Source organism: Heteronotia binoei, chromosome 6, assembly GCF_032191835.1.
Source record: "Heteronotia binoei isolate CCM8104 ecotype False Entrance Well chromosome 6, APGP_CSIRO_Hbin_v1, whole genome shotgun sequence".
NCBI lineage: Eukaryota > Metazoa > Chordata > Lepidosauria > Squamata > Gekkonidae > Heteronotia > Heteronotia binoei.
Genome location: NC_083228.1, coordinates 139,144,898 through 139,169,077, shown reverse-complemented (window position 1 = coordinate 139,169,077; position 24,180 = coordinate 139,144,898). Strand labels below are relative to the sequence as shown.

General features: G+C 49.1%; 1 protein-coding gene across 1 annotated transcript in view; it reads left to right on the top strand.

Annotated features, from left to right (window-relative positions):
• The window catches only part of LOC132573425 (acetylcholine receptor subunit gamma-like), a 46,453-nt gene extending 27,459 nt beyond the window's left edge, over positions 1-18,994 (top strand). The window contains exons 8-12 of the mRNA XM_060240924.1: positions 1,189-1,303; positions 6,055-6,169; positions 14,166-14,373; positions 16,896-17,029; positions 18,823-18,994. Coding sequence (XP_060096907.1) covers positions 1,189-1,303; positions 6,055-6,169; positions 14,166-14,373; positions 16,896-17,029; positions 18,823-18,993 — 743 coding nt within the window. The 3' untranslated portion in view covers position 18,994. The remainder of the gene's footprint in view (positions 1-1,188; positions 1,304-6,054; positions 6,170-14,165; positions 14,374-16,895; positions 17,030-18,822) is intronic.
• Positions 18,995-24,180: the final 5,186 nt, after the last annotated feature.

The following is a 24,180-nucleotide window of genomic DNA, read 5'->3' as shown; positions in this document are numbered from 1 at the left end:
TTAGCTCAACTGGATAAAACAGCCACTTTGGAAGGTGGACTGTGTGGCATTGTCCCCCGCCGAAGCCCCTCCCCTCCCCAAACCCCACCCTCCTCAGGCTCCACCCCCTAAATCTCTGGGCATTTCCCAAACTTGCTGCTTGCAAAACTGCATTTCCCAGAATTCCCCGGGGAGCGATAGGTGACTATTAAACAACTTGGAGGCTGTAGTGTGTCTAAGAGGGAGGCCTGTGAGGAACTGGGTGTTCATATGTGAGAGCCACCATGGCGTAAAGAGTGCTGGACTGGAATCAGGAAAGCCAGGTCTGAATCCCCACTCTGCAATGGAAGCTTGCTGAGTGACCTTGGGCCGGTCACACGCTCTCTGCCTAACCTACCTCACAGAGTTATTGTGAGGATAAAATGAAGGAGAGAAGAATATAAGCCGCTTTGGGTCCTCATTCAGGAGGAAAACAGAGCATAGACATAGTAAACAAATAAAACAATAATAATAATATGACGATGATGATGATGAGGTAGGCCTCAGATTCGGTGGGAGCTCACAGGAGCACAGCTCCTGAACCTTTCTGAGAGTTCTACCTCCTCCTTCTTAGAGTTCCACCTCCTTGTCCATTGAAGAGTAGGTGCAGCTGCAGAACAATCCCTGGATGAGCTCCACCACCTATCTTTCTACAAAATGACTGCAGATAATATGTATGGCATAAGCGACTGTGAGACTGCAGATAATATGTATGGCATAAGCGACTGTGAGACTGCAGATAATATGTACGGCATAAACGACTGTGAGACTGCCTTCGCTGATCCAGACTTCTCCCCTTCGGTTTGGTGCAGTGGTAAAGTGTTGGGGACTGTTGTCTGGGATAAACAGGTTTGATTCCCCACTCCTCCACCTGCACCTGCCGGGATGGCCTTGGGTCAGATATAGCTCTCACAGAGCTGTCCTTGAAAGGGCAGCTTCTGGGAGAGCTCTCTCAGCCCCACCCACCTCACGGGGTGTCTGTTATGGGGGAGGAAGGTAAAGGAGATTGTGAGCCATTCTGAGACTCTGAAATTCAGAGTGAAGGGTGGGGTGGGGTATAAATCCAATATCGTCATCTTCTTCTTCTTCTGTTCTCTCCTAGCTCGTTTCAATCCCTGTAGAGGATGGGAACTCCCCATCATCCGTTTCTTCCTTTTCATCTCTCTGCAGCTGGCGGCCAGAAGTGCACCGTATCCATTAATGTCCTTCTTGCCCAGACTGTCTTCCTCTTCCTGATTGCAAAGAAAGTCCCCGAGACGTCCCAGGGGGTGCCGCTCATCGGAAAGTAAGCATTTCCCATCAGGGTCTCCCATCTAGCCTTAGCAAATGGCTCATCATGACGAGTAATATCTCAGTTCCAGCTCTCACCTTTGATCTTCTCTCCAGCAGGGCCAAAAATAGGGAGTGGGAAGTGACATCATATGGCATTGCGCCATTTCTTCTGGTTATACCCAGAAGTTGTTATGATGACACTCTAGGAATTTCCCAAATCTCCAAGGAGCGTGGAGAGGACATGCTGAAGCCTCCTTGAGGGCCAGTTTGGTGTAGTGGTTAAGTGTGCAGACTCTTATCTGAGAGAGCCGGGTTTGATTCCCCACTCCTTCACTTGCAGCTGCAGGAATGGCCTTGGGTCAGCCGTAGTTCTCGCAGAGCTGTCCCTGAAAGGGCAGCTTCTGTCAGAGCTTTCTCAGCCCCGCCCACCTCACAGGGTGTCTGTTGTGGGGGAGGAAGATAAAGGAGATTGTTAACTGCTCTTAGACTCTGATTCAGAGAGAAGGGCGGGGTATAAATCTACGGTCATCTTCTTCCCTGCCCCAAGACTTCTTACCCTGCCATTAATGAGGCAAATACTGTGGATGTTTGAAGGGGATGTTCCATCATCTAAGCCTCCCCCCCCCCCCGCAGTGTGAAGTGAAGCAGTCCACACAGAGGTTGACACCTCATTTTGGGGCCAAGAATCCCAGCTACAAATACAAGTTGATGGGGTGTGAACTGGCAGAGACTGACCAAGAGAGAGATCTTGGGGTCGTGGTAGATAACTCACTGAAAATGTCAAGACAGTGTGCGTTTGCAATAAAAAAGGCCAACGCCATGCTGGGAATTATTAGGAAGGGAATTGAAAACAAATCAGCCAGTACCATAATGCCCCTGTATAAATCGATGGTGCGGTCTCATTTGGAGTACTGTGTGCATTCTGGTCGCCGCACATCAAAAGGTTTATTATAGCATTGGAGAAAGTGCAGAAAAGGGCAACTAGAATGATTAAAGGGCTGGAACACTTTCCCTATGAAGAAAGGTTGAAACGCTTGGGACTCTTTAGCTTGAAGAAACGTTGACTGCGGGGTGACATGATAGAGGTTTACAAGATAATGCATGGGATGGAGAAAGTAGAGAAAGAAGTACTTTTCTCCCTTTCTCACAATACAAGAATTCATGGGCATTCGATGAAATTGCTGAGCAGACAGGTTAAAACGGATAAAAGGAAGTACTTCTTCACCCAAAGGGTGATTAACATGTGGAATTCACTGCCACAGGAGGTGGTGGCGGCCACAAGCATTTTTTGCCACTGTGTGACACAGAGTGTTGGACTGGATGGGCCATTGGCCTGATCTAACATGGCTTCTCTTATGTTCTTATTGAAAACGTAGCCATTGTCTGCTGATGTATTAGCTAAATATTCTTGGACTATCTGGCGACGGTCTTTGACATCCTGTGCCGTTTGATATCCGAGAACGGCTGTTTGAAAGAATTCGCTAAAGACGTGCATGTCATGGCTAAGCTATTAGTTAGACAGTTGGCAGTTGTTTGTTTGCTATCGGACACTGTTGGCTGTCCCAAAGCGGGATTCGGCCTTCATTCGGTTTCATAGTTGGCAACGAAACAGTATTTGTCAGAATTTAACAGCCAGCATGCGAGGGGATTGGAACCTTAAAGTATCTGATAGTTGACGGAGCTGGGTTTTATGTCTGAGAGAGAGAGAGAGAGAGAGCTAGAATGGCATTTAACGTGGGACACTGCTGGATGGCTGACAAATTGGGAGGTTTATTGCCTGACGCCTCCTGAAATGGAAAGCCAAGCCACAATAAGATCAACCGTTTGTATTTGCACGTTTGCCCGCCATTCAGGGCTTTTTTTCTAGCAGGAGCTCCTCTGCATATCAGGCCACGCCCCTGACGTAGCCAATCCTCCTGGAGCTTACAGTAGGCCCTGCACTAAGAGCCCTCTAAGCGCTTGGACGATTGGCTACATCAGGGGGGGGCATGGCCTGATATGCAGAGGAGCTCCTGCTAGAAAAAGAGCCCTGCTGCCATTCATCTATGCACCTGTGGAAGGATGCCAACCTCCAGGTGGGACCCGGAGTTCTCCTGGAATTACACCTATGTGGAATTCACTGCCAGAGAATGTAGTGATGGCCGCAGGCACAGACAGCTTTAAAAGAGGATTAGACAGATTTGTGAAGGAGAGATCTATCAGTGGCTACTAGCCATGGAACCTAAATGGGACTTCCATATTAAGAGGCAGCAAAATTCTGAATCCCAGTTCCAGGAAGGAAACATTAGGGGAAGGCCCTGTGCTTGGCCTTCCAGAAGAACTGGTTGGCCTTTGTGTGAGACAGGATGTTGGACTAAGAACGTAAGAGAAGCCATGTTGGATCAGGCCAGTGGCCCATCCAGTCCAACCCTCTGTGTCACATAAGAACATAAGAGAAGCCATTTTGGATCAGGCCAATGGCCCATCCAGGCCAACACTCTGTGTCACATAAGAACATAAGAGAAGCCATGTTGGATCAGGCCAATGGCCCATCCAGTCCAACACTCTGTGTCACATAAGAACATAAGAGAAGCCATGTTGGATCAGGCCAATGGCCCATCCAGTCCAAACACTCTGTGTCACATAAGAACATAAGAGAAGCCATGTTGGATCCGGCCAGTGGCCCATCCCATCCAACACTCTGTGTCACATAAGAGAAGCCATGTTGGATCAGGCCAATGGCCCACCCAGTACAACACTCTGTGTCACATAAGAACATAAGAGAAGCCATGTTGGATCCGGCCAGTGGCCCATCCCATCCAACACTCTGTGTCACATAAGAGAAGCCATGTTGGATCAGGCCAATGGCCCACCCAGTACAACACTCTGTGTCACATAAGAACATAAGAGAAGCCATGTTGGATCAGGCCAGTGGCCCATCCAGTCCAACACTCTGTGTCACATAAGAACATAAGAGAAGCCATGTTGGATCAGGCCAATGGCCCACCCAGTACAACACTCTGTGTCACATAAGAACATAAGAGAAGCCATGTTGGATCAGGCCAGTGGCCCATCCAGTCCAACACTCTGTGTCACATAAGAACATAAGAGAAGCCATGTTGGATCAGGCCAATGGCCCACCCAGTACAACACTCTGTGTCACATGAGAACATAAGAGAAGCCATGTTGGATCAGGCCAGTGGCCCATCCAGTCCAACACTCTGTGTCACATAAGAACAGAAGAGAAGCCATGTTGGATCAGGCCAATGGCTCCTCCAGTCCAACACTCTGTGTCACATAAGAATATAAGCCATGCTGGATCAGGCCAATGGCCATCCAGGCCAACACTCTGTGTCATACAGTGGCCAGAAAAACCAGGTGCCATCACGAGGTCCATCAGCGGGGTCAGGGCACTAGAAGCCCTCCCACTGTGCCCCTCCCAAACACCGAATACAGAGCATCACTTGCCCCAGACCGAGTTCCAACAATAGGCTGTGGCTAATAGCCACTGATGGACCTCTGCTCCATATGCTTATCCAATTCCCTCTTGAAGCTGTCTATGCTTGTAGTTGCCACCACTTCCTGTGGCAGTGAATTTGACATGTTAATCACCCTTTGGGTGAAGAAGTACTTCCTTTTATCCGTTCTAACCCGATTGCTCGGCAATTTCATTGAATGCTCATGAGTTCTCGTATTGTGAGAAAGGGAGAAAAGCACTTCCTTCTCTACCTTCTCTATCCCATGCACAATCTTGTTAACCTCTATCAAATGGACTAGGTAGACCACTGGTTGGATCCAGCAGGGCTCTTGAGTTATTAGAAAGCTGTTGGTCTCTATACCCTGTTGTTGGCCATCCCGAGGATCTGGTTGGCCACTGTATGAGACACAATGCTGGACTAGATGGACCCTCACTGGTCTGATCCAGCAGGGCTCTTCTGATGTCCTTATGAAGGCCTTACTCTCTCTGCCCTGTTGTTGGCCCTCCAGAGGAACTGGTTGGCTACTGTGTGAGACAGGATGCTGGACTAGATGGACCCTCACTGGTCTGATCCAGCAGAGCTCTTCTAATGTTCTTATGAAGGTCTCAGCCTCCTTATGCCCTGTTGTTGGCCCTCCAGAGACAGGATGCTGGACTAGATGGACCACTGGGTGCTATTCAGCTAGGGATGGAGGTGGAGGCAGGGGATCTCCTGGTTTGGAGGCCCTCTCCCTGCTTCAGGGTCATCAGAAAGCGGTGAGGGGGAGGGAAATGTCTGCTGGGCACTCCATTATACTTTATGGAGACCGAGTTCCATAGAGTATAATGGATAATTGATCCCTGGGTATCTGGGATTGGGAGGGCTGTTTTTTGAGGTAGAGGCACCAGATTTTCAGTGTAGCATCCTGAGCCTCTCCTCAAAACACCCTCCAAGTTTCAAAAAAAAATTGGACCAGGGGGTCCAATCCTATGAGCCCCAAAAGAAGGTGCCCCTGTCCATTATTCCAAACGGAGAGAAGGCATTTAAAAGGAGTGCGGTCCCTTGAAACGCGATGGCGAGAATTCCCTTTGGAGTTCAATGATGCTTATCACACTCTTGCTCCTGGCCACACCCCCAATGTCTCCTGGCTCCTCCCCCAAAGTCTCCTGGCTCCTCCCCCAAAGTCGCCAGATATTTCTTGAGTCGGACCTGGCAACCCTACTGAAATCCCACCCTTTTTTGGCTCCATCATCAACACCTTCAGGTATTTCCCAGCCTGTAGCTGGCAACCCTAGCTGGGATGGACGCTTCCTTCTTCTCCCCGCAGGTACTTAACCTTCCTTCTAGTGGTCACCATCGCCATAGTCGTGAACGCCGTTATTGTACTCAACGTGTCTCTGAGGACTCCCAACACCCACTCCATGTCAGAGCGTGTCCGGCAGGTATTTGTTAAAAAAAAAACACCCTCGTTTTAAATATTTCTCTATCTCCTCTCTACAGACAGGCACCCAGGGCCTTTGCAGTTTAATAGCACTCAGAATGTTAATCAACCCCAACGGCTGTGCTTCCTGAAAAGAACAGCAGACCGGGGAGGGGGGCAACCACCCCAAAGGCCTGGCTTTTCTGATCTCTTGAGATCTCCTGGAATTACAACTGATCTCCAGGATACAGCGATCAGTCCCCCCCCTCTTGAAAGCAGGGGACCAGGGAAGGTCTTCTACTGGCTGCCACCACAGCGGGGGGTTTTTTTGTAGCAGGAACTCCTTTGCATATTAGGCCACACACCCCGATGTAGACAATCCTCATGGAGCTTACAGTAAGCCCTGTACGAAGAGCCCTGTAAGCTCAGGGGTGTGTGGCCTAATATGCAAAGGAGTTCCAGCTACAAAAAAATAGCCCTAAACCACATAGACATTTTGAATCTGACAAAGGGTTACCTCCGGCGCTGGAATTCTAGCTGGAGCTCCTTTGCATTTTAGGGCACACCCCCCTGATGTAGCCAGTCCTCCAAGAGCTTACAAGGCTCTTTTTTGTAAGCTCTTGGGAGGATTGGCTACATCAGGGGGTGTGGCCTAATATGCAAAGGAGCTCCAGCTAGAATTTCACCCCTGGTAACCCCTAATGGAAGACTGTTGCTCTCTGAGGCTCCAGCTGCAACTGTCTATACAACAATTGTAAAAGCTGGAGCGTGTCCTAAACATAAATTTGAAGGAAATACTGGGTATTCAATTATTGCAGGGGTGGCCAACGGTAGCTCTCCTGATGTTTTTTTGCCTACAACTCCCATCAGCCCCAGCCATTGGCCATGCTGGCTGGGGCTGATGGGAGTTGTAGGCAAAAAACATCAGGAGAGCTACCGTTGGCCACCCCTGAATTATTGAATTCAAGGCTTTATCTAGTGTACTGCAGCCTGAAGATGATGAAGGAAATGGATCGTTACCTAGGCAATCCATCACTGCTGTTGATGTAACATCCACCCTCTATTGTAATTTTGCCAATTATTGTTAAAATCTGGCGTCTAATGTTTTTTTTGTTTAATAATACTGATAATGCATTGTTTGTTTCAAAAATATAGAGTGGCAAGCCGAGAATTGTATTAACAGTTGTTCCTTCAAGACAGTTTTTCCTTTTGTTACAATATCACTCTGGTAAGGACAGGGCTTTTTTTGAGCAAGAATGCACAAAAACACAGGGGGTCGGGGGGGGGGGGGTGGCCTAATATGTAGGCTTTCCAATCCCCAGGTCCCAGCGGGGGATCACCTGGTTTTACAAGTTTCCCCCCGCCCCCCAGCCAGCTAGCCGGCGGGGGAAGCCCCAGCCCCCACAGCTCTAGATCTCCGGCAGTTTTAGGGAATTGATCCGCGGATATCAGAGGCTCTAGGGGGGCTGTGTTTTGAGGTAGAGGCACCAAATTTTCAGTATAGCATCTAGTGCCTCTTCTCAAAATACCTCCCAAGTTTCAAAACGATTGGACCAGGGGGTCCAATTCTATGAGTCCCAAAAGAAGGTGCCCCATCCTTCATTATTTCCTATGGAAGGAAGGCATTTCAAAAGGTGTGCTGTCCCTTTCAATGTGATGGCCAGAACTCCCTTGGAGTTCAATTATGCTTGTCACACCCTTGCTCCTGGCTCTGCCCCCAATGTCTCCTGGCTCCACCCCCAAAGTCTCCTGGCTCCATCCCCAAAGTCCCCAGATATTTCTTGAATTGGACTTGGCAACCCTACTAATATGCAAATGAGTTCCTGCTGGGCTTTCTCTGTTTTTAAAAAAGCCCAGGGTAAGGGTCTGTCTGGGAGGGCCGAGAGCACCCAGCTGGCCGCTCTCTAGTTTAGCATTCCCAGTGAGAACAACCCTCCCTCTCTAGCGGGGCCTTTTATTGTTTCCTCCCATGCTCCACCCCTCTGGGCAAGTTTTCCCTCCAAACTACTACCGTTGTACCAACTTACTCCCATCATACTTTTTAAATTACTGTCTCCTATGTGGCCACACCGGCATGATGAAGTCCCCGGTCCGTCGGGGGAAACCTCCCCCTATATAGCTGACGCGATGTCACCCGGAAGTGATGTCATTGTGCAGGCAACAGCACACAGTGGCCGCTCTAGGCATTCCCAGGGAAACTCTATGGTTTTCCCAGAAACTGTAGCCATTTGGGAGGGGAAACTCTATGGTACAATAGGTAGCATAGTTTCTACCTCCCAAACGGCTAGAGCGCCCGGGGAAACCATAGTTTTTTCCCCAGAAACACCTAGAGTGGCCGTGCGCCCCGGTGCAATGACATCACTTTTGGGTTACGTCATTGTGTGAATGTTCCCCCGCTCCGGGATGAAGAGAACTTGGCAACCCTATGATGAGGACTTCGATCTGTCTGCTTGATATGTTTTGGTTGTTTTCCCATTTTTGTGGGGGGAAAATATTAGAAAGTTTGCCAAATCTTAAGAGCTCAGCCAAATTCTCACCAGGGGGTTTGAACAATGGAGCCCAGAAGCAAGTATGGGGGCGGGGGGAGGGGAGAGTTAAGAAAGAAAAAGCACAATAAAATTTAGAGGTTCACAATAAAAGTTAGAGGTTCCGGAGCTCCGCTCCTGTGAGCTCGTACCCAAAATAGGCCTCCCAATCCCCAGGTCCCAGCGGGGGATCCCCCGTTTTGACAGGCTTCTCCCCGCCCCCACAGTCATCCTGTTGTTTTAGAGCTCCTGCAGGTTTAGAAACCTGCAAACAGTTTTTAAAATGTGTGCCTTGAAGGCTGAGCAGGAAACAGGAAGGGCTTCATGGGAAAGAGACAGTAACAGTTTCCTGAGAGAACGGCCCCTCCCTTTCTTTTGCCTTCGTTTTCAGAGCAAGTCAAGTTCTGCAGGAACAAGACCCAGTAAGTATTTGTGTGAGAGAGAGAGGGAGGGGGCAGGGGATTCCCTGGTTTGGAGGCCCTCCCCCCGCTTTAGAAAGCATGGGGGGGGGAGGGAAATGTCTACTGGGCACTCTATTATTCCCTATGGAGAACGATTCCCATAGGGAATAATGGGGAATTGATCCGCGGGTATTGGGGGCTCTGGGGGGGCTATTTTTTGAGGTAGAGACACCAAGTGTTTAGTATAACATCTACTGCCTCTCCCCAAAATACCCCCCAAGTTTCAAAATGGTTGGACCAGGGGGTCCAATTCTATGAGCCCCAAAAGATGGTGCCCCTATCCATTATTTCCTATGGAAGAAAGGCATTTTAAAAGGTGTGCTGCTCCTTTAAATGTGATGGTCAGAACTCCCTTGGAGTTCAATTATGCTTGTCACACCCTTTTTCCTGGCTCCGCCCCCAATGTCTCCTGGCTCCACCCCCAAAGTCTCCTGGCTCAGCCCCCAAAGTCCCCAGATATTTCTTGAATTGGACTTGGCAACCCTAACCCAAAAGGAGTCGTGGGTTTGCAAAAAGTTCTAGAGCAACAGTGAATATGAAAACAGTAAAGGTTGGTACAAAGAAACACAAATTCCGACGCAACTAATTACGCATTCCCTTCTTCTAATTTCAAAGCAACTCACCCTTCCTCGGAGGACGGCTGCAACCTGCCTCCAGCTCAGCATCTCCTGACAAAACAACCTGGTCTGGAGCTTTGCCTTTTCATGACTTTCCCCTCTGGGCAAGTTTTCCCTCCAAAAGTGCTGCCCAACCAATCAGAGGGACAGAAAGGATGTTAGGAAATGTAGGCCCTGTAGCTACTCCTACACAGGCTTCCCTGGAGCCTGTAAGCCTCACTGGAGCCTGTAGGTAGGGTTGCTAAATCCAATTCAAGAAATATCTGGGGACTTTGGGGGGTGGAGCCAGGAGTCTTTGGGGGTTGAGCCAGGAGACATTAGGGGTGGAGCCAAGATCAAGGCTGTGACAAGCATAATTGAACTCCAAAGGGAGGTCTGGCCATCACATTTAAAGGGATGGCATACCTTTTCAATGCCTTCCTTCCATAGGAAATCATGAAGGATAGGGGCACCTTCTTTTGGGGCTCATAGAATTGGACCTCCTGGTCCAATCGTTTTGAAACTTGGGGGGTATTTTGGGGAGAGGCACTAGATGCTATACTGAAAATTTGGTGCCTCTATCCCAAAACACAGCCCCCCCAGAGCCTCAGATACCCGTAGATCAATTCTCCATGATTTTCTATGGGAATAAATCTCTACAGTGAATAACAGAGTTCCCAGCAGACATTTCCCTCCCCTCCCCCCGCTTTCTGACGACCCTGAAGCGGGGGGAGGGCCTCCAAACCGGGGGATCCCCTGCCCCCACCTGGGGATTGGCAACCCTACCTGTAAGCCAGGTATGACCAACAAGTAGATTGTGATCTACCAGTAGATCATGGAGGGGTCAGAGGTAGATCACCAGCCCCACTTGATCTCATGGTTTGCTGGACAGGCGTTTGGGGTTTTTTTTTTGATGATCGTTTGGTGTGGCGATATTTGATTATTGGTGCCAGTATGATGAATTCTTATTTTTACTTTTAGAACTGCACGTGCGGTTTTGGCACCATCCAGAGTTCTGCTTATTTTGCTTACCAGTAAATGCTAGAAGGTACATTGTAAAAGGGGGGAGGAGGCGCGCGGTGGAACCCAACTTCGGTGGGTTAAAATCTAATTCGAAACGAATTTGAAACTTAATTTTCACGGTGGTCGATCACCGGCGCTTTTGTCCGGAAAAAATAGATCACGACCTGTTCGGAGCTGGACATGCCTGCTGTAGGCCATACAAAATTATCCACTTAAACGGTGCTCCGTCGAAGGAGAACGATTCAGGCCGGCAAAATTAATGAAAAGAATTGTTTTTCTATTTGAAGTCAGGTGGGGAGAGCCTGATTTGGCATGCACACACACCCGGCCCACCGCCACGGCAAATGCCTAGGTCCAAGGGGTTTTTTTGGTAGAAAAAGCCCAACAGGAACTCATTAGCATATTAGACCACATCCCCTAATATTAGCATATTAGGCCACACCATCTGGGTTAATCAAGTGCAAATTGAACTGCTCCTTGCTGGCTCCCACCCCCACCCCCCGCCTCTGCCACCCCTCCCTCCCTCCCTTCACGAGGACACTGCAGCTGCTCTCAGCAAACCTTTAAAAACACCCACATACCCTAACAGACCTTTAAAAGCACTACATACCCTCAGCCCAGCAATCCCCAGGGGCCAGATCAAGTGATCTCGAGGGCCATGAATGGCCCTTCAGGACGGACGTTCCCCACTCCTGTCATAGGATATAATGGAGAATCGATCCGTGGATATCTGGGGCTCTGGGGGCTGTTTTTTGAGATAGAGGCATCAAATTTGCAGCATAGCATCCAGTGCCGCTCCCCAAAATACCCTCCAAGTTTCAAAAGGATTGGACGAGGGGGCCAAGCTCTAGGAGCCCCAAAAGAAGGTGCCCCTGTTCTTCATTATTTCCAGTGGAGGGAAAGCATTTAAAGGTCCCTTTAAATGTGATGTCCAGAGCTCCCTTTGGAGTTCAATTGTGCTTGTCACAACCTTGCTCCTGGTCCCACCCAATGTCTCCTGACTCCACCCCCAAAGTGGCAAAGTCTCCAGATATTTCTTGAATTGGACTTGGCAACCCTAGCAGAGCCAGTTTGGTGTAGTGGTTAAGTGTGTGGACTCTTATCTGGGAGAACCGGGTTTGATTCCCCACTCCTCCACTAGCACCTGCTGGAATGGCCTTGAGTCAACCATAGCTCTCTTATCTGGGAGAACCGGGTTTGATTCCCCACTCCTCCACTTGCACCTGCTGGAATGGCCTTGGGTCAGCCATGGCTCTCGCAGGAGTTGTCCTTGAAAGGGCAGCTGCTGTGAGAGCCCTCTCCAGCCCCACCCACCTCACAGGGTGTCTGTTGTGGGGGAGGAAGGGAAAGGAGATTGTGAGCCGCTCTGAGACTCTTCAGAGCGGAGGGCGGGATATAAATCCAATATCTTCTATCTTCTAAAAAATCTTCTAGCACACACAAACACACACACATACAGAGAGAGAGAGCACAGCCAAAATAAACAGCTTGCAATCGCACATTTGTGTGGTCTCACTGGTGCAATTTACTCACGAGTTTCCTGAAGTTCCAAGTTCTTCAGACTAACCCAGGGAAACCATAGATCTCATTTATGTCAGATCTGGCCCTCATAACAAATGAATTTGGCACCCCTGGACTAGATGGCCCCTTCTATAACCCACCATGATCATATCTCAGAAGCCAAGGAGGGTCAGCCGTGATTAGTATTTGGATGGGAGGCCAATGAGGCATACCAAGATCTCTGCCCAGAGGCAGGCAATGGCCAGCCATCTCTGAATGTCTCTTGCCTTGAAAACCCTACAAGATCTTCATAAAGCAGGAGTCAAGTGGCACCTTTAAGGCCAACCAAGTTTTATTGAGAACGTAAGCTTTCGTGTGCTCTTTGAGCACACTTCATCAGACGAGGGGATCGGGTATTGTGGGCTGAAATACAAGCAGTGTGTTGATTAAGAGTGCAGACTGGTCACATGGTAAAACTGTGGCTTGGCCATTTGGTCTGGATAGCCATAAAAAGGTAATAAAGTCCTCTGCCAATGGGTGTTTCTGCAAATCTAGGTGAATCACAAAAGGACATGCATTTCCCAGTTGTAGTCCACCTAATCAACATCAGTCTATACATTATAAACATCATTCCAGTCTGCCATTAGAAAACAAGACTACATAAAATGAAAATGGGTTAAGTATATGTCATGAGATAAATAGCCAATATCCCTTATTTAAGTACGTCAACACAAAACATTATTCTGATACACTATTATAAAAGAGAAATACATTGGAATACTGTGGATGTATAGCTATACTCACTGAATGTCGGTTTAGCATCTGTAATGAGATAAAAAAAACCAATATCCCTGTTCAGTCCTGGAGAGGTGTTTGTGCCAAGTTTCATCATAATTTGTAATGCAGCAATTTCTCTCTCCATTCTGTTCTTGAGGTTCATTTGCAGTAAGACAGCTACCTTGAGGTCACCCATTGAATGCTTTGGAAGGTTAAAGTGTTCTCCCACAGATTTCTCAGTTCTGTAATTCCTAATGTCAGGTTTGTATCCGTTTCTTCTTTGTTAGCCGCCCTGAGCCGCCTAGGCGGGGAGGGCGGGATATAAATAAAGTTTATTATTATTATTATTATTATTATTATTATTATTATTATTATTAATAATAATAATACTTTTATTATTGGCTGCAGACTTTTCCCTGCAGCCACTGTGGCCGGACCTGCCTGTCCCGCATTGGTCTTGTCAGCCACCAGCGAGCCTGCAGCAAACGTGGACTATTGCACCCTTCTTAAATCTTCGTTCGCGAAGCCAAGCCGAGAGAGAGAGATTATTATTATTATAGGGTTTGTCCTGTTTGCCCTATGTAGAGTACAGAAGGGCATTGTCAGCATTTAATGGCATATATAACGTTGGGAGATGAACAAGTGAATGAGCCTGCGATGGTATAGTTAATGTTGTTAGGCCCAGTGATTGCGTTGTCTGGGTGTATGTGGCAGCAAAGCTGGCACTTGGGTTTATTGCAAGTTCAGGTACCGGTGTCCACGCTCAGATGAGATGCTGTGTTGTTGTGGGTGAGGAGTTGTTTGAGGTTCAACAACAGAATGGAGAGAGAAATTGCAGAATTACAAATCTGACCAGTCTGCACTCTTAATCAACCAACTGCTTGTATTTCAGCCCACAATACCTGATCCCCTCGTCTGATGAAGTGTGCTCAGAGAGCACACGAAAGCTTACGTTCTAAATAAAACTTGGTTGGTCTTAAAGGTGCCACTTGACTCCTGCTTGGTTCAACTGCTTCAGACCAACACGGCTGCCCACGTGGAAAGATCTTCATAAGTCAGCCTGTTGCCTTCCTTTCTCCCAGTTCCCCCTCCCCCATGTCATCTTTGGCATTTTCTCTCTGATCCCACCTCCCCAGGTTTTCCTGCGCATGTTGCCCCATTACTTGGGCATGCACACGCGGCGCCCTAATCAGCCTCCTGAGGCTTGGCTCGTCCGGCGACGGAGCTCATTGGGCCTCATGGCGAAAGCGGACGAGTACATGCTATGGAAGGCGCGAAGTGAGCTCCTCTTTGAAAGGCAGAAGGAGCGCCTCGGGCTGATGAGGTCCTTCTTGGCAAAGATCCGTGAGTAGCGAAGAGCAACTTTCACCTTTTTGGTTTGCTTGTTTGTTTGTTGGCTCATTTGAGAACATAAGAGGAACCACGTTGGATCAGGCCAATGGCCCATCCAGTTCAACACTCTGTGTCTCATAAGAACATAAGAGAAGCCATGTTGGATCAGGCCAATGGCCCATCCAGTCCAACACTCTGTGTCACATAAGAACATAAGAGAAGCCATGTTTGATCAGGCCAGTGGCCCATCCAGTCCAACACTCTGTGTCACATAAGAACATAAGAGAAGCCACGTTGGATCAGGCCAATGGCCCATCCAGTCCAACACTCTGTGTCTCATAAGAACATAAGAGAAGCCATATTGGATCAAGCCAGTGGCCTGTCCAGTCCAACACTCTGTGTCACACAGTGGCCAAAAAACCCAGGTGCCATCAGGAGGTCTATCAGTGGTCTAGGACAAGAGGTCTAGAGGTCCTCACACTGTTGCGCCTCCCAAGCACCAAGAATACTTAGCATCACTTTCCCCAGACAGAGAGTTCCAACAATACGCTAATAGCACTGATGAACCTCTGCTCCAGATGTTTATCCAATCCCCTCTTGAAGCTGGCTATGCCTGTAGCTGCCACCACCTCCTATGGCAGTGAATTCCATGTGTTAATCAGCCTTTGGGTGAAGAAGGAATTCCTTTTATCCGTTCTAACCTGACTGCTCAGCAATTTCATGGAATGCCCACAAGTTCTTGGATTGTGAGAGGGGGAGAAAAGTACTTCTTTCTCTACTTCCCGTGCATAATATTGTAAATATTGTGACCAGAATTGCACACAGTACTCCAACTGAGGCCGCACTGTCGATTTATACAGGGGCGTTATGATACTGGCTGATTTGTTTTCAATTCCCTTCCAAATAATCCCCAGCATGGCGTTGGCCTTTTTTTACTGCAGTCGCACACTGTCTTGACATTTCATTTATACCCCACTGGAGACCCAAAGTGCATTATGTCATTTTCCTCTCCTCCATTTTATCCTCACAAGTACCCTGTGAGGGAGGTAAGGCTGTGCATGGCCCAAGGTCAACCAGCAAGCTTCTGTGGGGATTTGAACCCAGGTCTCCCATATACTAGTCCAGGGGTGGGCAAACTTGCTTAATGTAAGAGCCACATAGAATAAACATCAGATGTTTGAGAATTACAAGACATGAATGTCAGGTGTTGGAGGAAGGAAGGAAGGAAGGAAGGAAGGAAGGAAGGAAGGAAGGAAGGAAGGAAGGAAGGAAGGAAGGAAGGAAGGAAGGAAGGAAGGAAGGAAGGAAGGAAGGAAGGAAGGAAGGAAGGAAGGAGGGAGAAGACTGTAGATTTATAACCCACCCTTCTCTCTGAATCAGAGACTCAGAGCGTCTCACAATCTCCTTTACCTTCCTCCTCCCCAACAGACACCCTGTGAGGTAGATGAAGATATTGGATTTATATCCCGCCCTCCACTCTGAAGAGTCTCAGAGGGGCTCACAATCTCCCTTCCCTTCCTCCCCCCCAACAGACACCCTGTGAGGTAGATGAAGATATTGGATTTACATCCCGCCCTCCACTCCGAAGAGTCTCAGAGTGGCTCACAATCTCCTTTCCCTCCCTCCCCCACAACAGACGCCCTGTGAGGTGGGTGGGGCTGGAGAGGGCTCTCACAGCAGCTGCCCTTTCGAGGACAACCTCTGCCGGAGCTATGGCTGACCCAAGGCCATTCCAGCAGGTGCAAGTGGAGGAGTGGGGAATCAAACCTGGTTCTCCCAGATAAGAATCTGCACACTTAACCACTACACCAAATTGGCTCTCTACACCAAACTAAAGGGGGGAAGGGAGGGAGGGAGGAAGGAAGGAAGGAGGGCAGGGAGGAGTGAGAGGTGGAAAGAAAACAACTTTAAGTTCCTTCTCCAAGCTGACTGATGAGGAGGTGGGGGCTTCGAGAGCCACTTAATGTGTGTGAAAGAGCCACGTGTGGCTCCTGAGCTGCAGTGTGGCTGCCCCTGTGCTAGTCCACTTGGAGGGAACACAAAGGAACCTCCTGAAATCACATTAGAAGGAACGTTGAGTCCACTCCACCGGCACCTTTCAGGCCAACGAAACAACGCGCACGAAAGCTCATCCCTGGGGAAAAAACTTGTGTTGGTCATAAAGGTGCCGCTGGACTTTGGCTTTGTGCAGGGGTGGGATTCTAACAGGAGCCCCTTTGCCTATTAGGCCACACACCCCTGTTGTAGCCAATCCTCCAACAGCTTACAACAAAGCGCCTTCTCAGCTCTTGGAGGGTTGGCTACATCGGGGGTTGTGTGGCCTAATATGCAAAAGAGCTCCTGCTAGAATTCCACCCCCGGCTTTATGTCACCGGCGGTCTCTGGACCACACTTTGGGAACATCCTTCCGTAGCATCACGAGACGAGCGGTGCAGGGTCTCCTAGCGCCAAACGCAGAAACCGGAGAAGACCTCCTGTGCCCTGGTGCTTTCCTTTCCATCTGTGACAAGCCCTCCCTGCTTGTTCGTTCCCAGGAGGGGGCTTGGAGAACGGCTGCCCTCAAGAGCTTTGCACCAGCCTGCGCCGCGCCGCGCCGGAGATCCAGGCCTGCGCCGACGCCTGCAACCATATTGCCAAGACCTTGCAAGAGAAAAACGACTTTGACAGTGTAAGTGTCTCGGAGAGCAGGGGTCCCCGACCTTTTTGGCACCAGGGACTGGTTTTTGTAGACGTCCATTTTTCCACAAACCGGGGGCGGGGGGTGGTGGTGGTGAAGGTTTCAGGATGATAACAGTTGTGCACTTTATTTCTATTAGTTTGGTGTGGTGGTGAAGTGTGCGGACTCTGCTCTGGGAGAACCGGGTTTGATTCCCCACTCCTCCACTTGCACCTGCTGGAATGGCCTTGGGTCAGTTTGGTGGTTAAGTGTGTGGACTCTTCTCTGGGAGAACCGGGTTTGATTCCCCACTCCTCCACTTGCAGCCGCTGGAACGGCCTTGGGTCAGCCGTAGCTCTTGCAGGAGTTGTCTTTGAAAGGGCAGCTTCTGGGAGAGATCTCTCAGCGCCACCCACCTCAAAGGGTGTCTGTTGTGGGGGAGAGAGGGAGAGGGAGAGAGGGAGAGGGAGAGAGGGAGAGAGGGAGATTATGAGCCGCTCGGAGACTCTGAAATGCGGAGTGGAGGGCAGGATATAAATCCAATATCTTCTAGGCAAATTTTCAGTTTGGGGTTCTGTTGGGTTGTGGGATTATTGATGGATATGTGTGATTAAATGAGTACGCCGTCAAATTAGATAAAAATAAAAAAGTGACATCATCATGCTGAAGACGCTCTAGGACTCGTGGTAAACTCCATAGAGTTTTATCGTGAGTCCTAGAGCATCCCTGGTGTGATGACATCACTTCCGAGTGTCATCATCGCTCCGTGCGCACGATGAACACATCCCCCAACACAGCAGCGGAGGAATTTGGCAACCCTATCAGGAAATAATTAAAAAAAAATGTTTCTCTGGGTTAAATGTTTCCTGAGTATTCTGCTGTTGAACCTTTGAAGATCCAATAATGGTTAAAGGAGTCCAAAGTATCCAGAAGAGAGAATATGGGACCGCCCTCCTAAGACTTTTCCATGGATTCAGTTGAACCTAGCCTCTCTTTAAATCTGCTTCACGGAGCCACAGCACATAAGTTTTCAGCTTCTGATCAGTAGACATAGGGCTGTTTTTGTAGCAGGCACACACAGGAATGCAGTTCTGGCTGGCTTGGTGTCAGGGGGTGTGGCCTACTATGCAAATGAGTCCCTGCTGGGCTTACTCTACAAAAAAAGGCCTGTGTGAAACAATGGTAACGTCAGAGGGTGGTGGCCTAATATGCAAATGAGTTCCTAATACGCAAATGAGTAGATGCACAGTTTCTTCAAGGAGAAGGCGAGGCAGTATTGTATAGATGGTGTGGTTTAACAGTTGTTTGCAGGGCTTTTTTTGAGCAGGAACGCACAGGGAACGCAGTTCCAGCTGGTGGGGTGGGGTGGGGTGTCAGGGGGTGTGGCCTAATATGCAAATGAGTTCCTACTGGGCTTTTCTACAAAAGCAATCCTGTGCGAAACAATGGTGACATCAGGGGTGTGGCCTAATATGCCAATGAGTTCCTGCTGAGCTTTTTCTTAAAAAAAAAAAAAAGCCCCTGTTGTTTGTATAAAAGTTATCAGGAGATACACGTTCTGAGTGCGAGAGTTAAATCGTTTCCGGCGAGTTAATGCTATTCCAGTTTAATCCTACATCGGGACCTGTGGGGGGTTTTTTTTGCATTTCCTCCAGGGGAGCCGATCGCTTCCGCTTGGAGATCAGTCAAAATGCCATGCGATCTCCAGGCCTTGCCTGGAGGCTGGCAACCCCCCCCCCCCGTGCCCCACACACTCTTCTAAAGCGTCTGCCTTCTTCTGTTTTGCCTGTTGTGCTTCTCTGCAGGAGAACGAGGAGTGGATCCTGGTGGGGCGGGTCATCGACCGCGTCTGCTTCCTCGTCATGGCCTCCATCTTCATTTTTGGGACCTTCGGCGTCTTCCTGATGGCCCGTTTCAACCAGGCGCCTGATGTGCCTTTCCCGGGGGACCCCAAACCCTACCTCCCCTTGGAATGAAGGGGGGCTCTGGACAGACTGGTATCGATGCCCCTCTCGGACCGTTTCACAAGGGCATTGGCAAGCCTAACCGGGGCAGAGAGATTGGGGCAAGATTTGAGCTGTTCCTGTCGGCTGCCAAGGAGAGGACCCACAAGAATGGGCTTAAATTACAGGCCAAAAGATATTGGCTGGTATTAGGGACAAAATTACTGTAAGTAGTGTAGAACAAAGCAGTAGACAAGTGGCACCGTCTTTAAGACCAACTAAGTTTTATTTAAAATGCAAGCTTTTGCATGCTCTTAAGCAGACTTCATCAGACAAAATGGGAAAAGGAAGCAGCTTCTTAATGTAAGTGGGCAGTGTGGAATCATGGGAATGTTCTTAGCAGATTGAAAGAATCACAAATAGGGATCTGTGTTTGTTAGTGTTAGGGCAAAGCAGGGCTGAAACAACACTGGAGGCTGATAAAAAGCAGACTGCTGTCGTAGGTGCAGGTGCCATAAATCTGGGTAGCATTCTGGATTTGTGGCACCCGCACCTATGACAGCAGTTTGGTGTAGTGGTTAAGTGTGCGGACTCTTATCTGGGAGAACCGGGTTTGATTCCCCACTCCTCCACTTGCACCTGCTGGAATGGCCTTGGGTCAGCCAGAGCTCTGACAGAAGTTGTCCTTGAATGGGCAGCTGCTGTGAGAGCCCTCTCCAGCCCCACCCACCTCACAGGGTGTCTGTTGTGGAGGAGGAAGGTAAAAGAGATTGTGAGCTGCTCTGAGGCTCTTCGGAGTGGAGGGCAGGATATAAATCCAATATCTTCATCTACCTCACAGGGTGTCTGTTGTGGGGGGAGGGAGGAAGGTAAAGGAGATTGTGAGTCGCTCTGAGACTCTTCGGAGTGGAGGGCGGGGTATAAACCCAATATCTTCATCTACATCACAGGGTGTCTGTTGTGGGGAGAAGGAGGAAGGTAAAGAAGATTGTGAGCCGCTCTGAGACTCTTCGGGGTGGAGGGCGGGATATAAATCCAATATCTTCATCTACCTCACAGGGTGTCTGTTGTGGGGGAGGAAGGTAAAGGAGATTGTGAGCCGCTCTGAGACTCTTCGGAGTGGAGGGCGGGATATAAATCCAATATCTTCATCTACCTCACAGGGTGTCTGTTGTGGGGGAGGGAGGTAAAGGAGATTGTGTGCTGCTCTGAGACTCTTCGGAGTGGAGGGCGGGATATAAATCCAATATCTTCATCTACCTCACAGGGTGTCTGTTGTGGGGGAGGGAGGTAAAGGAGATTGTGTGCTGCTCTGAGACTCTTCGGAGTGGAGGGCGGGATATAAATCCAATATCATCTTCTTTTTATCACTCTCCAGTGTTTTTTAAACCCTGTTTTGTCCTACACTGACAAACACAGATCCCTATTGGTGATTCTTTTAATCTGCTAAAAACATTCCCATGATTCCACACTGCCCACTTATATTAAGTATTGCTGCTTGCCCTTCCCATTTGGTCTGATGAAGTCTGCTTAAGAGCATACGAAAGCTGACATTCTAAACAAAACTTTGTTGGTCTTAAAGGTACACTTGTCTACTGCTTTGTTCTATTGCTTCAGACCCACAAGGCTGCCTCCTGGGATGTAACAAGAGTAGTTCAGCAGCGTAGGGCTGCAGCGGAAGCGACGTCATTGTGCCGGGGACATCGCGCTAGGGACACTCTAGGACTCGCTGTCAGAACTAGACAATGTGATAAGAATCCGTCAGAGTGCTTTGTATAGTTTTGTGAACCTGAGTAGGCCAATGTTGTGAGTAACCATTGGCCAAGGGGGGCCCTGGCTCACAAATACACTGCAATAAATTTGTTTTTTCCTTCTGCTGCCGCAAGACTCTTTTGTGATAGTTTCTGGCAACTCTGAAGCGAGGGATTGGCCTCTCTACTCATGAGTTGCTGCCAACTTCTTCAAAGTAACACAGACACCCCATCCTAAGAGGAAGCCTTTCAATTGGAGACTGAAGCCTCCGGAGGTGGAAAGGCACATGGTCCTCTGGGGGTGGGCCTTCTCCCTGCTGGCCAGCTGACTGGGGGCGGGAAGGAGCCTGGGAAAGCGGAAGAACCCCCGCTGGGACCTGGGGATTGGCAAGCCTAGACTGACTGCTGTGGGACAGGAAGGCAAAGGAGATTGTAGGCTGCTCTGAGACTCTGTCCTTGAAAGGGCAGCTTCTGTGAGAGCCCCACCCACCTCACAGGGTGTCTGTGGAGGGTGGGAAGGTAAAGGAGATCTTTTTCTTCTCTGATAACATTCATTCAAGAGCCTTTAGGCCTGGAAAGAAGAAACAGAAAGCAAGAAAAAGGGTAGATCCATGTCAAATTTACTCCTGTGGCTCCCAATAAGGATTCCAGCGATCATAAAACACTGAGAAAGTTGTACCGAAACCACCCATTTACCAGAAGGTGTGTCCGTTGGCTCGCTGTGGAATTGTGTCTTCATCTGAATTTGTGGAAGCGAGCGACGTCCCTGTCAAACGAATATTATCCTTGTGGACCATTAGTTTCTATTGGACTTATGCGAGACTACGTCCTGACATCAGCCCGTGAAACAGGATTTCGGATGACCAAGCTTCGTTCTGATCCTAGCAAGCCTCCGGCGCATTGCCCATTGCAACGTGTCTTCCCTCACTAATCAAAACCAATTTCTGCCGCCGCTTTATCTCCCGCATGCAGTCCCCCCACCCCCCACCCCGGGTGCAGCGCACAGAGTGGCAAAGGGAACGTTTGGACAAGAGGGCCGGCCCTCCATCAAAACAAGACCCAGAAGCTCCAGTGATGCTCCTTGACCCGCTGCCCACCCGGCACTCACATCCCTGGACCGCAGCCAGGCCTTTGTCAAAGGGGCCTTGGCGACTGTATATGTCAGGGGTGGCCAACGGTAGCTCTGCAAAAAATTTTTGCCTACAACTCCCATCAGCCCCAGCCATTGGCCATGCTGGCTGGGGCTGATGGGAGTTGTAGGCAAGAGCATCTGGAGAGCTACCGTTGGCCACCCCGGTCTACGTCAGGGGTAGGGAACAGTGGCTCTCCAGATTTTTTTGCCTACAGCTCCCATCAGCCCCAGTCATTGGCCATGCTGGCTGGGGCTGATGGGAGTTGTAGGCAAGAACATCTGGAGAGCTACCATTGGCCACCCTGCTCTATGTCGGGTAGCGAACAGTGGCTCTCCAGATGTTTTGCCACTGTTTCCTACCCCTGATGTAGACCAGAGGTGGCCAACGGTAGCTCTCCAGATGTTTTTTGCCTCCAACTCCCATCAGCCCCAGCCAACATGGCCAATGGCTGGGGCTGATGGGAGTTGTAGGCAAAAAACATCTGGAGAGCTACCGTTGGCCACCCCGGTCTATGTCAGGGGTAGGGAACAGTGGCTCTCCAGATTTTTTTTGCCTACAACTCCCATCAGCCCCAGCCATTGGGCATGCTGGCTGGGGCTGATGGGAGTTGTAGGCAAAAAACATCTGGAGAGCTACCGTTGGCCACCCCTGGTCTACGTGGAATCCTTATCTCAAGAGCTGCCACTCCCCCCCCAGCCAAAATCGGCTCTCCTTTCTTTTGACTGCAGGACAGGTAAAACAGGCTGCCAGCGGAATGACAAGAGAACGGAAGAGAGGCGAAGGATTGAGATAAGTCCTGTTCATTAATCTGTGCATGTCAAGTTTCCCCCCTTTTTTCATCTCCTTTCTGGTTCTGGAGAGGTTGGATGTTTGAGGCAGCTGCCGGGGAAGGGAGGGATCTGCTGGTTACCAATCTCAACCTCAAAAAAGATATTCTAGATTGGAAAAAGTCCAGAAAAGGGCAACGAGGATGATTAAAGGGCTGGAACGCTTTCCCCATGAAGAAAGGTTAAAACGGTTGGGGCTCTTTAGCTTGGAGAAATGTTGACTGCGGGGTGACATGACAGAAGTCGACAAGATTATGCCTGGGACACAGAAGGCAGAGAAAGAAGTCCTTTTCTCCCTTTCTTACAATACGAGAACTCGTGGGCACTCCGTGAAATTGCCAAGCAATCGGGCTAGAATGGATAAAAGGAAGTCCTTCTTCACCCAAAGGGGGATTAACACGTGGAATTCACTGCCACAGGAGATGGTGGCAGCTACAAGCACAGACAGCTTCAAGAGGGGATTGGATCGACATATGGAGCAGAGGTCCATCAGTGGCTACTAGTGGTTTTTTTGGCCACTGTGTGACACAGAGTGTTGGACTGGATGGGCCATTGGCCTGATCCAACATGGCCTCTCTTATGTTCTTAACATGAGTATGGGAGAGAGGAAAACTCCACCCCCTAGACATCTCTCCTTAAGTTGGTTGGAATACAGCTGATTGTATGAAATACAGCGTTGGCCTTTTTAAATTGCAGTTGCACACTGTCTCAAAATTTTTAGTAAGTTATCTACCATGACCCCAAGATCTCTCTCTTGGTCAGTCTCCTCCAATTCACACCCCATCAACTTGTATTTGTAGCTGGGATTCTTGGCCCCAACGTGCATTACTTTGCACTTGGCCACGTTGAACCTCATCTGCCATATTGACGCCACCTCACCCAGCCTCAACAGGTCCCTTTGGAGTTCCTCACAATCCTCTCTGGTTCTCACCACCCTGAACAATTTAGTGTCATCCGCAAACTTAGCCACTTTACTGTTTACTCCTAACTCCAAATCATTAAGAACCCATTAAAAACGGTACTGCCTCAAAGATCTTAACTACTCTACATTTTCTCCCTGGATTTTGATAAACTAGCTTTTATGTTATCCGATGTAGATGCCTCCGTCTCTTACAGGATGGCGCTTTTTGGCTTAGCTGCTTGGAAAATTAGAGCAAATGCGGTTTCCAAGAAAGCATCTAATGAGAACGGAATTGCAATTTCTGAGACGGATGGCTGAGAAATTCTAAAGATGGATGTTATTCCCGATCCTAAAAACTTTTTGCTGTAAAGGGTTTTTTTTAAATTTAAAAGGCTGATAATCAGGGGTGGAATTCTAGCAGGAGCTCCTTTGCATATTAGGCCACACCCCCTGATCAAGCCAATCCGCCTGGGGCTTACAGTAGGCCCTGCACTAAGAACCCTTCAAGCTCCAGGAGGATTGGCTACATCAGGGGTGTGTGGCCTAATATGCAAAGGAGCTCCTGCTAGAACTCCACCCCTGCTGATAATTTTTCCTGCTCCTCCTGC